General features: G+C 45.0%; 1 protein-coding gene across 1 annotated transcript; it reads right to left on the reverse strand.

Annotated features, from left to right (window-relative positions):
• Positions 1-13,841: 13,841 nt before the first annotated feature.
• On the reverse strand, positions 13,842-14,789 carry LOC143803773 (olfactory receptor 6C1-like). Its single transcript, XM_077281540.1, has one exon. It carries the CDS (start codon positions 14,787-14,789, stop codon positions 13,842-13,844), a length of 948 nt encoding a protein of 315 aa, XP_077137655.1.
• Between the last annotated feature and the right edge of the window lie 3,995 nt (positions 14,790-18,784).

Here is an 18,784-nt window from a genome sequence, read left to right on the forward strand (position 1 = left end):
CTGTAAGCCCACCGGTTAGGACACGACCAGCAGCAAATGTGGAGGTATTGTCGCTAGGGTTGAGCGAAACGGGTCGTTCATTTTCATAAGTCGCCGACTTTTGGCAAAGTCGGCGTCTCATGAAACCCGATCCGATCCCAGTGTGGGTCGGCCACGTGGAACGCGAACTTGGCGCCAAAGTCGCGTTTCGAATGACGCCTTCCCCGCCATTTTTTTGAGCCAATTAATTGTGGGCAGCGTGATGACATAGGTTCCGGCTCCTGCGGCATCATAGTGCTATGTTACGTTTTCGGACGTAGTAATTTCCGGAGTCGAAAAATAACATATGCCTTGCACGGAGGGGGGGGGGGAGAGAGAGAGAGAGAGAGAGAGAGAGAGAGAGAGAGAGAGAGAGAGAGAGAGAGAGAGAGAGAGAGAGAGAGAGAGAGAGAGAGAGAGAGAATAAAAAATATGATTTCATTGACATACATTGGGTTTCGTGTTCTGGGTCCGGAACCCGACTTTACAGTACAATCGGCCGATTCCATACGATCCGACATCCGAGAAGGTCGGGTTTCACAAAACCCACCTCGATCCTAAAAAAGCTAAGGTCGCTCAACCCTAATTGTCGCAAAGCCAAAGCAGTCAGGGAATCACAAGGTTTTTGGTAGGAAACACTATATGTAGGTCAACATCAAGAATACCATCACCAACCCTCTCTCAATCCGCCATGTCCACCACCACCGCTTGTTCCACCATATGCAGCTCTCCAGTCCAGCTCACCCTACAAGAGACTCTCGTTAGGACAAGAAAGTACTCATCCTCTCATCCACGTACACAGGGTTTGAACGCCCACATTGCTAGACTAATCTCGTTAGAGATTATGCCCTACCGGTTGGTTGAAAGCGAAGCTTTCAAAGACCTGATGGCCTATGCAGTACCAAGCTATGACCTACCCAGTCGGCACTTCTTTGCGAGAACAGCCATCCCAGCCCTGCACCAGCATGTCAAAGACCGCATTGTCCATGCACTGAGGCAATCAGTCAGTGGAAAGGTGCACCTCACAACAGATGCATGGACCAGTAGGCATGGCCAGGGACGTTACGTGTCCAACACGGCGCACTGGGTTAATGTGGTGGATGCAGGGTCCACAGGGGACAGCCATAGTGGGACAGTTCTGCCTAGCCCACAGTCTAGGAAACAGTTGGCTGTAGGCGTTTGCCACCCCTCCTCCTCCTCCCCCTCCTCCTCCAGATGTCAAAGCTCATCCACAGAGCGCAGTTGCACGACCACTCCATCCGCAGCTGCCAGTGTTGCACACGAGGTATCCCATTATCGAACAGCTAGTGGTAAGCGTCAGCAGGCTGTGTTGCAAATGAAGTGTTTGGGCGACAACAGACACACTGCGGAAGTTCTGGCTGAGTACTTGCAGCAAGAAACTCAGTCATGGCTGGGCAGTGTACATCTTGAGGCAGGCAAGGTAGTCAGTGATAATGGAAGGAATTTTATGGCTGCCATAGCCCTTTCAGAACTGAAACACATACCTTGCCTGGCTCACACCTTGATCCTGGTGGTGCGGTGCTTCCTGAAAAATTATCCGGGGTTACCAGCCCTGCTGCTCCTCAAGGTGCGAAGACTTTGCTCGCACATCCGCCAGTCGCCCATACACTCCAGCCGTATGCTGAACCATCAGTGATCGCTGAATCTTCCCCAGCACCGCCTAATAATCGATGTTGCAACAAGGTGGAACTCCACACTGCACATGCTTCAGAGGCTGTGCAAACAGAAGCGTGCTGTAATTTATTTGTGGGAGGATACACATACACAGGCAGGCAGTTGGATGGCAGACATGAAGTTGTCTGGTGTGCAGTGGTCGAAGCTACAAGACCTCTGTCAAGTCCTTCAGTGTTTTGAGGAATGCACATGGCTGGTAAGTGCAGACAACGCCATCATAAGCATGAGCATCCCACTAATGCGTCTGTTGATGCAAAGTTTGACGCACATTAAGGAGCAGGCATCTGCAGCCGAGGAGGAGGGAAGCCTTGATGACAGTCAGCCATTGTCTGCTCAGGGAACTCTCCTGGACAAGGTGGCGGACAAAGAGGAGGAGGAGGAGGAGGATGGGGATGAATATTTATGGGAGGAAGATGCTTCTCAGGGGGCAATAGTAACTGGAGGTGTTGCAAGGTCAGGTACAGGTTTTTTGCGGGACACAAGTGATGTTGATTTGCAAAAAAGTGCTGAAGCACAAGCAGTGAATTGACACCTGGAACATTGGCCCACATGGCTGAGTATGCCTTGCGTATCCTAAAAAGGGACCCCCGCATTATCAAAATGATGACCGATGACTAGTGTTGAGCATTCCGATACTGCAAATATCGGGTATCGGCCGATATTCGCTGTATCGGAATTCCGATACCGAGTTCCGATATTTTTGTGATATCGGAAATCGGAATCGGAAGTTCCTATAAGTTCCCAGGCGTGTGCGGTGCGTATGGTTCCCAGGGTCTGGGGGAGAGGAGACTCTCCTTCAGGCCCTGGGATCCATATTCATGTAAAAAATAAAGAATAAAAATAAAAAATATGGATATACTCACCCCTCCGACGGACCCTGGACCTTAGCGGTGTAACCCGGCAGCCTCCGTTCCTAAGAATGCAGTGAGTGTAGGACCTGTGATGACGTCGCGGCTTGTGATTGGTCGCGTGAGCGGTCACATGAGCGGTCACGCGATCAATCACAACCCGTGATGTCATCGAGGGTCCTTCACTCTGCATTCTTAGGAACGGAGGCAGACGCTTGCAGCGGTGACAGCCAGGGCTCGTCCGAGGTGTGAGTATATCCATATTTTTTATTTTTATTCTTTATTTTTTACATGAATATGGATCCCAGGGCCTGAAGGAGAGTTTCCTCTCCTTCAGACCCTGGGAACCATCCAGGATCACTTCTGATATTTGTGTCCCATTGACTTGTATTGGTATCGGGTATCGGTATAGGCGATATCCGATATTTTTTGGATATCCACCGATCCAATCCGATACCGATACTTTCAAATATCGGAAGGTATTGCTCAACACTACCGATGACGATTACTGGTTGGCCTGCCTTCTGGATCCACGATATAAAGGAAAATTACAAAATATGCCACATGAGAACCTTGAGCAAATATTGGCTACCAAACAAGCAACTCTTGTAGACCGTTTGGTTCAGGCATTCCCAGCACACAGCGGCGGTGATGGTTCTCACACGAGCTGTAGGGGGCAACATGGCAGAGGTGTTAGAGGTGCACAAATACGAAGTGGTGTTGGACAGAGGGGTTTTATGACCAGGTTGTGGAGTGATTTCACAATGAACACAGGCACGACAGGTACTGCTGCATCGATTCAAAGTGACAGGAGACAGCATTTGTCCAGTATGGTTACGAACTATTTTTCCTCCCTTATCGATGTTCTTCCGGAAGCGGAAAGGTCAGTGCTCCAAAGGGGTCTCACCTTCTCTCCTATGTTGCTAACAGACAAATTTACCATCATTAACGACTTGTACCTTTTTTGCAGAAAAATTATTTTAAGAGCCCTTCATCATAAACCAGAACTTCTACCGGAATCTTCGACCATTGTGGACAGATTTGTCTTTTCTGACCTTCTGGATCTTCTAAACGAGAACGATACTACTCCAGATAGGAAAAGTTTTCCTCACAGACTACCCTCCACTACAACTCCTCCTCTATCTCTGGTACCCTCGGTTAAAACCTTTTTTGAGGTGGTTAAAGCAGGGATACAAAAACTGTCCCTGAGTCAAAATAAAGATCAAAATTTATCTGCAAGAGATAGAAGGGCCCTGGCTGGTTTAAAGTCCAATAAGGACTTCCTAATAAAGGAAGCGGATACGGGGGGCAACGTGGTCCTGTGGCCAATTGATATGTACCTCAGTGAGGTGTCCAAACAATTGGGAAATTACAGAAATTATGTTAAGTTACCATCTGATCCTACACAGATTTTTTAACAGCAAACTGGAACAACTGCTTGATGTAGCACTGTCAGAGGGGGTAATTAAGAAACAAGAGAGGGACTACATTTTTGTTAAGAAACCAGTGGGCCCCACCTTCTACCTCGTACCAAAGGTGCATAAGGACCTGATTTGCCCCCCGGGTAGGCCCATTGTATCGGGCATTGGAGGCCTAGGCAAGAGAGCCTGCGTCTATATAGACTTCTATCTACAGCCAATGGTACAGGACCTGTCATCCTATATAAAAGATTCCACACAACTTATTGAAACATTGGGGGGTATCCAATTACCCGAAAAGGCTTTACTGGTGACAGTTGATGTTACATCATTGTATACCAGCATATCACATGATGACGGCTTGAGAGCAGTAGAGTATTTCTTGAGACGTAAACAGTTGGTGGATTTTCCTCACAATGCCTTCCTTTTGAGCCTCCTTAAATTTGTGCTAATGCATAATTATTTTGTTTTTGATTTTTCTTTCTATCGGCAGGTATCTGGCACCGCGATGGGTGCCCGCTGTGCTCCTTCGTTTGCCAACCTATTCATGGGTTGGTGGGAGGAGACCAGCATGTACCTGTCCCGGGCCTTTAGAGAGCATATTTTGCATTGGTTTCGTTTTATAGACAATGTTTTCTTTATCTGGACGGGCTCAAGGGAGGGATGTGAGGAATTCCTACTGATGTTGAATAATAACTCATTGAACATCCATCTAACCTACCAAATGTCCTTGTCCACAGTGGAGTTCTTGGATTTAAGTCTCACTCGCCAAGATGATACCATAAACACAGTCCTCTTCTGCAAAAGCACGGCTGCTAATGGACTTCTAGATTTCAAGAGCTTCCACCCATACCATTTGAAGAGAAATCTACCGGTCGGCCAGTTTTATAGAATCCGACGAAACTGCACCCGATCAAGTGATTTTTGCTCACAGGCCAAATCTCTCTCAAAACGTTTACATGCAAGAGGATACCCCAGATCTTTTGTCTCAAATGCCCTCCAGCGCACCAAATCTATCCCGAGGGAGAATCTGCTACAACCGACAAACAAGCGTCCAGATGACAACTTAAGATTTATTACGACGTATCATAATCATTGGAACCTAGTCTCAGATCTATTCAAACAGCATTGGGACATTCTTAAGACTGATCCGAAAGTATCAGATCTCTTACCTGTAAATCCTTTACTGACAGCAAGACGAGCACCAAATTTACGGGACTCCCTATCCAGGAGCCATTTTGTCAGGCCAACTACAAGAGTGGGTAGAGGCCTCACCCTAACGGGCATGTACCCTTGCGGTGACTGTAACATTTGCCCGTTTGTGAGTAGGGGTTCCTCTTTCACCAACCCGGGGGATGCATCTGTCTACACACTTAGGGACTATATGAACTGCAGGACAATAAATTTAGTCTATGCCATTGTATGCTCTTGCCCTAAGGTATATGTGGGGCAGACCTCGCAGGAGTTACGTAGACGAGCTCAGCAACATATTTCAAACATTGAGTTGGCCAGACAAGATTTATCTAAGGGCAAAAATATTTTGACGGTTGCTATGAATTTCTTACAAGTACACTCCAGTAGCACCCATGGTTTACGGGTACTGGGCTTACAAAAGGTTCCGAACAATCTTCGGAAAGCAGATCGACAGGGAGAACTGCTAAGATTAGAGGCTCGTTGGATATATCTGCTAGGGTCTGTTTCACCGGGAGTGTTATGGTTCTGGTGGTAAGAACACATGAACTGACCTGATAGGTAAACCAAAAAATAGGACAAGCTCTGGGGATGTGGGAACTATACTGACCGCAATCCTGATCCTATCAACACACACTATAGGCAGCCATGGAGCGTTCCTAACTCGGCCTAGATGCCTCTGCACAGCCTGAGAAACTAGCTACCCCTAGAGAGAAACAAAGCCTCACTTGCCTCAGAGAAATTTTCCCCAAAGTGAGAGCAGCCCTCACAAATAATGACGGTGAGTTAAGAGGAAAACACAAACATAGAAATGAAAATAGGTTTTAGCAAATGAGGCCCGCTAATAACTAAATAGTCAGAGGATAGCAAGGAATCTGTGCGGTCAGTATAAAATACTACAAAAATTATCCACGCAGAGAATACAAAAAGACCCCCACACCGACTCACGATGTGAGGGGCGCAACTCCGCACCCCAGAGCTTCCAGCTAGCAGTCAAATAGCATATAAGCAAGCTGGACTGAACTCATCATATACTGAGAAACATTTTCAAATAGCAATGAGCAAAAATAGACTAGCATGAACTTAGCTTCTCCACGAGGAGACAGGTCACAAGGGAAGTCCCAGAGAGATCTGAAGCAGTACTGAATACAACGACAGCAGGCAACAAGTCCAGGTGGAGTTAAATAGGCAGCAAGCCTAGCAGGAAACGAGGCAGCTGGAGTCCAGCTACAGACCAGCCGTAACACTCAAAGCCACCAGAGGGAGCCCAAGAACAGAACTCACAAAGTACCACTCATGACCACAGGAGGGAGCCCGAGAACGGAATTCACAACAGGGAGGCCTCAGTGAGGACCTTCTATATACGGGTTTTCTTTTGCCTTAAAAATATATCTGTCATATATATCTTAAATCAAGTTCACCATGTCTCCTATGGTGACGTGGTGACGTGTGTGTGAATAACACAGACCTAACGTCCACAGTGGAGATTAGGTAAGTAACTCTGGTCACCGCTGGGCTAATGCCAAGTATTGTGGGCATTTTTTGTGACCCAATTTTGCATATCTAGCTTCTCAATGTTGAGAATGTTTGCCATTGTGCACACACTGCTCTATTTTAGCAGTTTCTTAGCAAAATATGCAATTTGGATGATGACGTTGAATCCATCTACTAGACGCAGTGTTAATACATTCTCTGGAGTGACTCCAGCGGTATCGACATGTCAAATTGGCAGTTACTGAATGTCTCATTGCAGGCCCTGGAGGCGGATGCGCTGTTTGGATGCTATCACATTGCGGCCGCCAAAAGGTGCCGCAGCTTCGCCCTAAGCGGTGAAGTTGTTATTATTTTTGTAGCGCTAGTACATGGCTTATTGCCTTGCGCATGCGTCGCCTGTTCTCTCCCAGCACGGCCTGTACCTTATCCAGGACAGTGGCTGTCCCGGTATTGCGCATGCGTCTCTACTGTGAGAAGGGCGTGCATATGGTGGTGACGTGGGGAATGGGTTCCAGCGCAGGCGCAGACCGCTGCCTCATATACCCAGCAAAGTCATGCACAAGGGCCTGAATGATCGGCGAATCATGGCAACTTGGGAGGGCCCTCTGTATGTGAGTGACGTGGTGACCAGGCCAGCGCATGTGCAATCGCTTCTTCCGGTAGGAAACTTAGATACCTTTGGAATATACCCTGATATAGTGCAAACCTTGGTACTGGAGTAGAGCTGCCGCTTATTTAATATTTTTAATCTTTTTGACTCACCGTGACCCTGACGGACTGTTCCACAGCTTAATGATTGCCGGACACAGGTGCCGGAAACCATTGGCTTCATAGTAAGTGCACTTACACTATATATACCCGACGTGACCAACTGCTTTTTACTTCCCCTGACGAAGCTACCAGGACTAGCGACACGCGTTGGGAGCCAGCGGGCTCAACTTCTCCTAGTGAGTATTATTGCTCCTATATTCAAATCTGTGTTATGGGCTGTGCATTGCTGGTTGTGACTCTGGTGTGGGATACCCTCACAGGCATTCCATAGTGGCATAACCACTGGTAAACAGTGCTGTACCATCTCTGTGTTTCACATGGCAATATTGTTAGTTTCATGTGCTCATGTTTAGCATTTATCTTTGTTAGATAACATTTATTCATTTTTGTTAGACAATATTGCATTTTTCCCTTGCTTCACATGGCAGTATTCCTATCTCTGCATGCTTATATAGTTATATTTTAATGCAAGCGGTATGCTGGAGGGCAGAATTGACACCGGAGACAGATGCACATGCATATTTTCATACTGCTATACTAACCATTTATTGCTACTCACTGTGAGAATCTTTGGGATTATCTTTCCCTTTAGAACCTGCTATACTCATATCTTCACATAAAGGGGATATTGATCATGCATGTTTGGGTATGTTTTACATGCTTTTTAAATGTTTTTATGTCTATCAGCACTTTTTTTGTCTCAATAAAGCATTGTTAATCGTCAAGGCTGTTTGTGCACTTCAATTGCGCTGCTTTTTTCTTATCGATGATCTCCCTCACAGGTCATTCCCCTTTGATTATTGGGCATCTAAAATAGACACCTGGCCTGAATTGGCAGAATATGCATTTCAGGAGCTCGCTTGCCCAGCTGCTAGTGTGCTATCAGAAAGAGTCTACAGTGCTGCTGGTTCAATACTGACCGAAAAAAGGACACGTCTGGCTACCCGAAATGTTGATGATCTAACCTTCATTAAAATGAACCAATCATGGATTTCAAATTATTTTGCCCCACCTTCCCCTGCTGACACGTAGCTTGCCTGAAAAATGTCTTGCTTTTGGCCTCCTCTTACTAACTGCTCCAATTCCTCCATTTGCAGCTGCTGAATGTCCACCATAGGCCATTTTTATACCTCCCTAAATGGGCTGACTCCCCCCACAGGGCCGTGGTCACCACTTAGCTCAAGCACCCATGCGAGTGCTGTTTGCCTGAATAGGTGGGTGTGCCCACTCTTGGGCGACGGCACTGGCACAGGGTCCCTCATAGTACAATGAAGTGTCTCTGACGGTGGTGGTGCACAACCAACGTCAGACACACCGTCGTAATATGAGGGGCCCTGTGCCAGTACTGCCGCCCACGAGAGAGTGTTCCCCCCCAGCTCGAACAGTGCTCTACCACTTGCAAAACTTACCTCTCCCTGCTCCACCACTGTGTAGTCTGTGCAGTTAAATCCTTCAATGGCACTGCCAATACAAATTTTTTTAAATGATAGATGATAGTAAAAATATACAGGGGCCCTGGCCTCCATTTAGACCAGTTAATAATTTGCACCAACTACCACTGTCTGCTACTCAGCAGAGGAGCCCACCCCTGTACCTAGCTATGCCACCTGTTTATTTATGATCATTTTTTGGCAGACATTTAGCCTCCTTACTTATTTGGGCCTAGTAACTGTCAGCCAGTCCTTACAGTTCTCCTCCACTGAACAAAGCTATGCCGCCTGTGTACTCCTGTTACCAATTTTGAACTGCATTTAGCCTACTTACTTATTTGGGCCTAGTAACTGTGACAGTGTCAGGACTCTGAACATTTTTTATTACCTTTTTGTGCATTACTGCCCTTTTCCAAGATGGCGTCTTTGGTCTCATGTGCACTGTGTCTTCCTGCTATAAAACTCCACCCCAGCCTTCAGTCTGTGCTAAAGTATTCTGCCTTGCATCCAGCTCCTGACCTCTGGTGACTCCCTGGCTATATACCCGCTCCTGTGAACCTGTGGGGTTATCCAGCTACTCTGCTCTGAGTTCCTGCTGCATACACCAGTTATAGTAATCCTCCTTCATCTGCTGCTCGTATTTACTTCCATCTGCATTTGCTGGACATGTAAGCTGTTGCTGCTCTGCAAGAACCTGAGACTATTACCAGACCTCCCTGGTTGAGCTAAGATATTATTTGAACTGCCTTATAAGCATATCTATCTGTGTTTTGGACTAAGCAAGGACTTATTCGTGTCAAGTATCCTCAAAAATAATTGTGCTACATAGACTTTCTGCGTGATTGCATTTTCCTCTGAAGTTTCCTAAAGACTGCTGAGCTGCATTTTATATTTGCACCAAGTGTTGTGGACTTGAGTTTCTCTCTGCACCTGTTTGAATCACCGTGTGATAATATAGACTTTACCACTTATAAAACTGTGTCCTGTAGTTGTCTTGTTCCACGCAAAGAGTCTCCTGAGTTATCCCCTATAATTATTACAGTCAGCCAGTCCTTACAGTTGTCCTCCACTGAACAAAGCTATGCCACCTGTGTACTCCTGTTACCAATTTTGAACTGCATTTAGCCTATTTACTTATTTAGGCCTAGTAACTGTGTCAGCCAGTCCTTACAGTTGTCCTCCACTGAACAAAGCTATGCTGCCTGTGTACTCCTGTTACCAATTTTGAACTGCATTTAGCCTACTTACTTATTTGGGCCTAGTAACTGTGTCAGCCAGTCCTTACAGTTGTCCTCCACTGAACAAAGCTATGCCGCCTGTGTACTCCTGTTACCAATTTTGAACTGCATTTAGCCTACTTACTTATTTGGGCCTAGTAACTGTGTCAGCCAGTCCTTACAGTTGTCCTCCACTAAACAAAGTTATGCCGCCTGTGTACTCCTGTTACCAATTTTGAACTGCATTTAGCCTACTTACTTATTTGGGCCTAGGAACTGTGTCAGCCAGTCCTTAAGTTGTCCTCCACTGAACAAAGCTATGCCGCCTGTGTACTCCTGTTCCCAATTTTGAACTGCATTTAGCCTCCTTACTTATTTGGGCCTAGTAACTGTGTCAGCCAGTCCTTACAGTTGTCCTCCACCGAACAAAGCTATGCCGCCTGTGTACTCCTGTTACCAATTTTGAACTGCATTTAGCCTCCTTACTTATTTGGGCCTAGTTAGTGTGTCAGCCAGTCCTTACAGTTGTCCTCCACCGAACAAAGCTATGCCACCTGTGTACTCCTGTTACCAATTTTGAACTGCATTTAGCCTAGTTACTTATTTGGGCCTAGTAACTGTGTCAGCCAGTCCTTACAGTTGTCCTCCACTGAACAAAGCTATGCCGCCTGTGTACTCCTGTTCCCAATTTTGAACTGCATTTAGCCTACTTACTTATTTGGGCCTAGTAACTGTGTAGCCTACTTTTTTATTTTAGGCCTGCTACCTGTGTCTGTCTGCGCCACTCCTTACAGTTGTCCTCCACTGAACAAAGCTATGCCACCTGTGTACTCCTGTTACCAATTTTGAACTGCATTTAGCCTATTTACTTATTTAGGCCTAGTAACTGTGTCAGCCAGTCCTTACAGTTGTCCTCCACTGAACAAAGCTATGCTGCCTGTGTACTCCTGTTACCAATTTTGAACTGCATTTAGCCTACTTACTTATTTGGGCCTAGTAACTGTGTCAGCCAGTCCTTACAGTTGTCCTCCACTGAACAAAGCTATGCCGCCTGTGTACTCCTGTTACCAATTTTGAACTGCATTTAGCCTACTTACTTATTTGGGCCTAGTAACTGTGTCAGCCAGTCCTTACAGTTGTCCTCCACTAAACAAAGTTATGCCGCCTGTGTACTCCTGTTACCAATTTTGAACTGCATTTAGCCTACTTACTTATTTGGGCCTAGGAACTGTGTCAGCCAGTCCTTAAGTTGTCCTCCACTGAACAAAGCTATGCCGCCTGTGTACTCCTGTTCCCAATTTTGAACTGCATTTAGCCTCCTTACTTATTTGGGCCTAGTAACTGTGTCAGCCAGTCCTTACAGTTGTCCTCCACCGAACAAAGCTATGCCGCCTGTGTACTCCTGTTACCAATTTTGAACTGCATTTAGCCTCCTTACTTATTTGGGCCTAGTTAGTGTGTCAGCCAGTCCTTACAGTTGTCCTCCACCGAAAAAAGCTATGCCACCTGTGTACTCCTGTTACCAATTTTGAACTGCATTTAGCCTAGTTACTTATTTGGGCCTAGTAACTGTGTCAGCCAGTCCTTACAGTTGTCCTCCACTGAACAAAGCTATGCCGCCTGTGTACTCCTGTTCCCAATTTTGAACTGCATTTAGCCTCCTTACTTATTTGGGCCTAGTAACTCTGTCAGCCAGTCCTTACAGTTGTCGTCCACTGAACAAAGCTATGCTGCCTGTGTATTCCTGTTACCAATTTTGAACTGCATTTAGCCTACTTACTCAATTGGGCCTAGTAACTGTGTAGCCTACTTTTTTATTTTAGGCCTACTACCTGTGTCTGTCTGCGCCACTCCTTAAAGTTGTCCTCCACTGAACAAAGCTATGCCGCCTGTGTACTCCTGTTACCAATTTTGAACTCTACCACTGCTCTACCAGTCCTTACAGTTGTCCTCCACTGAACAAAGCTATGCCGCCTGTGTACTCCTGTTACCAATTTTGAACTGCATTTAGCCTCCTTACTTATTTGGGCCTAGTAACTGTGACAGCCAGTCCTTACAGTTGTCCTCCACTGAACAAAGCTATGCCGCCTGTGTACTCCTGTTACCAATTTTGTACTTCATTTAGCCTACTTACTTATTTGGGCCTAGTAACTGTGTCAGCCAGTCCTTACAGTTGTCCTCCACTGAACAAAGCTATGCCGCCTGTGTACTCCTGTTACCAATTTTGAACTGCATTTAGCCTCCTTACTTATTTGGGCCTAGTAACTGTGTCAGCCAGTCCTTACAGTTGTCCTCCACTGAGCAAAGCTATGCCGCCTGTGTACTCCTGTTACCAATTTTGAACTCTACCACTGCTCTACCAGTCCTTACAGTTGTCCTCCACTGAACAAAGCTATGCCGCCTGTGTACTCCTGTTACCAATTTTGAACTGCATTTAGCCTCCTTACTAATATGGGCCTAGTAACTGTGACAGCCAGTCCTTACAGTTGTCCTCCACTGAACAAAGCTATGCCGCCTGTGTACTCCTGGTACCAATTTTTTACTTAATTTAGCCTACTTACTTATTTGGGCTTAGTAGCTGTGTCAGCCAGTCCTTACAGTTGTGCTCCACTGAACAAAGCTATGCCGCCTGTGTACTCCTGTTACCAATTTTGAACTGCATTTAGCCTCCTTACTTCTTTGGACCTAGTAACTGTGTCAGCCAGTCCTTACAGTTGTGCTCCACTGAACAAAGCTATGCCGCCTGTGTACTCCTGTTACCAATTTTGAACTGCATTTAGCCTCCTTACTTATTTGGACCTAGTAACTGTGTCAGCCAGTCCTTACAGTTGTCCTCCACTGAACAAAGCAATGCCGCCTGTTTAGTCCTGTTACCAATTTTGAACTACATTTAGCATACTTTATTATTTGGGCCTATATCTGTGTTTCTTCCTCATCCTGCCCATTGCCCAGCCACTGCTAGACGAGTCTGCTGGTACATTGACCCAGACCACTACATTCCCCTTGCACTCTACACAGCCAGAATCTGACCCTGCTGAAAGTCAGGTTCCCCTTCCCGCATACTATACCACCTTACACGGGGACAAAGAGGAAGGTGCAGATGAAAGTGCAGGTTCCTTCATCAGGTGGGGGGGCATACTTGTTGGCACTGGCACAGGGCCCCTCATAGTACGCAAAAGTGTCTCTGGCAGTGGGATGCACCGCCCGCCATCAAACACACCGCCATACTATGAGGGGCCCTGTGCCAGTGCCAACTAGTGGGCCCCACCTGCTTGCTCAGGATCACAGCACTTGCAAAGTTGAAATACTTACCTCTCCCTGCTCCACCGCCATGACGTATTCCGCGTTTCCTGGGCCCAAGAAAATCTTGAGTCATCCCTACCCCCCCACAACTTTAGCCAAATGACCCCCTGTTTTTAATGCACAACTATTATTATAAAGTAAATTAAGAATAACAAGCTTAAGTAATAAGAATTGATGTTTTTGGCATTAAAATGGGCACTGTAGGTGTTTTCCTGTCCTCCACTCACTGCAGACTTTGATTCCGCTTTGACTTGCATTGGGTTTCGTGTTTCAGTCGGCCCCCGACTTTTCGCAATAATCGGCCGATTTCACCCGACCTGACTTTTCACAAAGTTGGGTTTCGCGAAACCCGACTCGATCCTAAAAAAGTAATAGTCACTCAACTCTAGCCCAGATGATCATTTAATCATTTAATGAGCACTGAAAATGAGAGTTTTAGATTTCTCACTCATAGGTTTAAGTATTGGATGAAACTGCTACAAATCTTATTCTTCTCCTAACAGCAGCTTTTACGTCTTTATTCTTTAAGCTGTAGATCAGGGGGTTCAGTATAGGGATGGCAGCTGCATTAAACAAAGATAAATATTTATTGGAACTTAAATTGATGGATGAAGTTGGCCTCAGATATTGCAAGACAAGAGAAACATAAAGACAGGTGACCGCCGTAAGATGCGAGGAGCATGTGTAGAAAGCTTTACGTCTACTGTTGCTAGAATTCATAGACAAGATGGTGCCAATTATAAAGATATAGGAGATGAATGTAAGGGCAAAGGGAGTAAAACCAGAAAGGACCCCCCCTACAGTGAGAATATAGAGCTGAAGGAAAGATGTGTCACTGCATGTCAACTTCAGGACAGGCATAATGTCACAGAAGAAATGGTCCATCCTAACGGATTTAAAACATGTTAATTTAAGGATCTCCATAAAAGTAGGAGTACTTTCAAGAAAACCAAAAAGCCAACATAAAAAGGCCAAAAGGGAACACAGTTTAGAGTTCATGACAGAATGATAACGTAAAGGGTTACAGATAGCAACATAGCGATCATAACTCATAGCTGTCAATATCAATAGCTCATCACACGTGAATGCTAAAAAGAAAAAAATCTGCACAAAACATTCAAGAACAGAGACAATGTTATCTCCCCATATGAAAGAAAAAATAATTTTATGAAGCATTATTGTGGAGCAACTAATGTCCAAGATGGACAAGTTGGCCAAGAAAAAGTACATGGGAGTATGGAGGTGGTGATCCAGACACACAAGGAGGAGGATAGTTACATTTCCTACTAGAGTGATGAGATAAATGAGCAGGATCAGGAGGAAAAAAAGAGATTGCATTAAAGGCTCATCTGGGATCCCGGTAATAATGAAAAAAGTCGTTATGCTCACATTTCTTGGATCCATTAAATTTATGAAATAAATCAATTCAAAATTTCAGGACCACAGTAAAATAGATACAAAAATCAATGTTGAAAAAACTCAATGAGTGACAATTATCATTACATGTGCACCAAAATATTTGCACAAATTGAGACATTAATAAATTCAACATACTAATTTTTAGTACTTGCAGCAAAAGATAAAAATGATAAGAAAAAGAGTTGTTAATTCAATTAGCATGACGTATGACATATTTTTAATTGGTTTTCTATGTAGAAGCATCAAAAAAGCTGTATATTCCAGGTAGGACATAACTGTATTAAAAACTCCGTGGAACAAATTTATGTTGCAAGATTTTTTCTTTGCATGAAAAGTCAAAATTTGAAAAAAACTGGCAATATTTGACATATTGGTCTGAGGCTCTTATATAACAATGTGAAAGAGTACTTCTATGCTTAAAAAGTTTCCTGTAAATCTATCATTAAGTTGCTGACTTTGATAAGGAGGTGGCAGAGTTAAGTAATTACACTAAAGATTTGGTGTAAGTTACCCTATTTTGGTAAATGTTGGCCAATTGCACAGATTTTCTATCTGAAAATAATTTCTATAAGGAACTTATTACAATATGGATAGTGGAAAGGATTCTCAGTATTACCTGCCATATGTGCATACTAGGAATGGAAGCCAATTCTTTGCCTCATGTCAAACATGACACATGTAAGCTATATAAAGTGTCCATTGTAATGACCGTAAATCTTTGGAAACTGATAGTGATGGAATCAGGGGATTAAATGAACAAATGGTTGCGTTGGAGTTATTGTGCACGAATGTATGTGCATGGTCATAATAGAAGCATGGATTTAAATAGGCAATTAATAGAATTTGAGGATTTCCCTGGTGTCAATAAAAGCTGAACGGATTAATGACTTCAATGGTAGAAACCCAAAGGACACATAATGCAAATTCTGATAAATAAAGAAAAAACATTATGGGAGAAGTTTACCCACCAGAGATAAGATGTACTGTACAATATGTTTATTGGGGTCGATTCATTAAGTTGCTTATGCCAGAAATCTGGCATAAACAGCTTAATAAGTCACAAATGTTTGCGTAACTCAGCAGTTACACAAAACTATTACAACTTTTGGCATTTACACAAAAGTCCTGGGAAGATACATCAATATGGGTGTTCCAGCACTGGGGCAGGGTGTGGTCAATTTCCAGTCAAACTTTAGTGATGGATGTGACCAAGCTGTCATTAAAGTGCCATTATTTACTCCAGAAATGTACGGTAGTCGGTGGAAAAGGCTCATGTTGGGTATCAGACACACCTGATTCAATATACAGCACAAGTCACTTAATGAATCAGCCAAGCAAATAAGGATGTGACGGTCAGTTTTTTCAAATGTATTATTTAGCCTTCTGACCGAGCACTCCGCCTCCTAGTCACAGGTGTTTTAATTGCAGCAGGTCCGGTACCCCTCCACAGAGATAGAGAATATGAGTCTAGGAAGAGGTTTTCACAGTTACCCATTCACATGGAGACGTTTATTCTCAGCGAGGAAGGCAAGCGTAGGACCTGATATACGAGAGATGCCGTAAAGTGGCTACCGGGTACACATAAAATTGGCCATTTTTATGCACTAAACGCTCTCATTTTTCATATTTCTAGTGCAGTAATGCGGTTTAGTTTTCATATTTCATGTTTGCATGTTTTAGCGCTGCAGTGTGCTACCTTATTTTCTTGGCTGTATAGGAGTTGGTTACTCTAGGTTTAGCACCTGTTCACACTTTGTCTATGTTTGGATGTGACGGTCAGTTTTTTCAAATGTATTATTTAGCCTTCTGACTGAGCACTCCGCCTCCTAGTCACAGGTGTTTTAATTGCAGCAGGTCCAGTACCACTCCACAGAGAGAGAGAATATGAGTCTAGGAAGAGGTTTTCACAGGTACCCATTCACATGGAGACGTTTATTCTCAGCGAGGAAGGCAAGCGTAGGACCTGGTATAAGAGAGATGCTGTAAAGTGGCTACCAGGTACACATAAAATTGGCCATTTTTATGCGCTAAACGCTCTCATTTTTCATATTTCTAGTGCTGCAGTGTGCTACCTTATTTGCTTGGCTGTATAGGAGTTGGTTACTCTAGGTTTAGCACCTGTTCACACTTAATCTATGTTTGGATGTGGCGGTCAGTTTTTTCAAACTTAATGAATCAGGTCTTTGTACTCTAGAAAGAATTTCTTTAAGACTTGCATGCGCTACACTAGTCTCAATGATTCACCCCCATTTTATTCATGATACTTTTTAAGTCATCCTCAGATTTTCACAAATGTGCCTAGAAAAATGGCATAGCTGTCCACAATTTAAAAAAGTTGGTGAAATATGTGCGTGGGGTTGAGCTATGCAACTAATGAATTGCAACCTTTTGAAATGTCGAATAAAAAGAAATCAGGTCTAAGAGATCTACTTATAGATAATTTTTACAGTTAGTACTGTAGGAAGATGGACCAGGCTAGGCGGGAACTGTCGGGGCTGCCACCATTGTTGCCGCAGGAAAGACTTTCTGACTGGAGCAGACCTTTGCACCTGACTGAGCGTGGGAAGACGCAGCTTTTGGCGGGTACCCAGCAAGTGCGACAGGACAAGGTTGTCTCCCTCTCTGCTGATCAATGCCTACTGACAGGGCTGCATAAAATGACTATGGTCCCCACTCAAACAGACTCTGCATCTGTAGGGAACTTTCTCACGCTTCCCGCTGACCCCAATACCGCTTACCAGAGTGTACCGCTGACATCTGCGGATGCACTGCACAGTATTGATCCTGGGGTGCAAGCTGAATGCAGGAGGGAGACTGTGACCTGCTTCCTCGGACAGTGTATTCCACCTGCGGCGCTACGTGCTTGCAATTAGCTACTCCAAATCATTTGTGCTAAAACTGTGTTTCAGTGGCAATTCAGAAGGCCAGATATAAGTAAAGTTCGCAGACAGGCAGGCATGCACTTACATTCAGTCAACTACTTGTGTTACTATTCTTACATTTTTCTGTCAATAGTAGTCTATGGAACTGATGATTGTGGCTAAAATAATAACAAAAATCTGAGGTGTTGCATGAAGTGTGCCATCTCAGCTTAAGGCTTACACCTCTCCCTCCCTCCCTCCCATTCCGTGGCCCTGTGCGCGCAACTAAAGGGATGGAGAATAGAAAATGGATGATAGTGGAAATGGGAATAAAGTTTATAGGGAAAAGGGGGATTGTTCGTGACATCACCTATGGTGTTCGGCTATAAATGGCTGACGCTGCTTAAGGAGACCGCTGGGGCCCATGGGGATGCAGCTGGGATGGTTCTGCTCCCCACAGGTGGAGTGGGGCACCAGGGCTACCGCTGCAGTTCTGTAAGTGACTTGTGGACGTTGGGGTACAGAACTGAGGGTTCAGGACTGAGGGTGCGGGAATAACTAGAGGACACAAGTGTTGCAATTTCTTTACCTTTAATCCCAGGTTGAAGGTGCAGTCTGAGCCACAAGTCACAGCCTGGAAGCAATTCAGAGTCCCCCTAGCCAGGTGCGGTTGGAGGCCTTCCTACTGCGCTGTTCCCTGGGTGCTTGGTGCTTTAGTTCTCCTCAAGTCCCTCTCTCAGTCTGTTCACTAAGCAAAACACTACCCGCATGGCAGGCAGCTTGAGCCTGTTCCAGGTGTCTCTCCCTCGTGGTGACTTCGGGTTCTCGTATGCTGCTGTGTCTTGGGGTGTCAGCTGGGGACAGGAGACCTGCAATCTCCTGTCCTCCGGATTTGATTGCTGGGCCTGAAATTCCCACACAAACATGGACTCCGGTGTCCAGTCTTTGGCGCTTAGTCCTGGGGTGAGCTCAGTCGCAGCTCCTATCTCCCAGATTCTCTTCACTTCTTGCCTCTTCCTCCTTCACTGTCTGCTCTCTCACACTGAACTGACTAACCCCACCTCCAAGCCATAATTTATAGGGAAGTTCCCTTGAAAACTGGGTTAGAGCTCCCCCTTC

The sequence above is a fragment of the Ranitomeya variabilis genome, chromosome 2 (assembly GCF_051348905.1).
Source record: "Ranitomeya variabilis isolate aRanVar5 chromosome 2, aRanVar5.hap1, whole genome shotgun sequence".
Lineage (NCBI taxonomy): Eukaryota > Metazoa > Chordata > Amphibia > Anura > Dendrobatidae > Ranitomeya > Ranitomeya variabilis.

Excerpts from the sequence above, each read along its gene's own strand:
- LOC143803773 (XM_077281540.1), bottom strand. The coding sequence starts at position 14,789 with ATGGATCCAAGAAATGTGAGCATAACGACTTTTTTCATTATTACCGGG.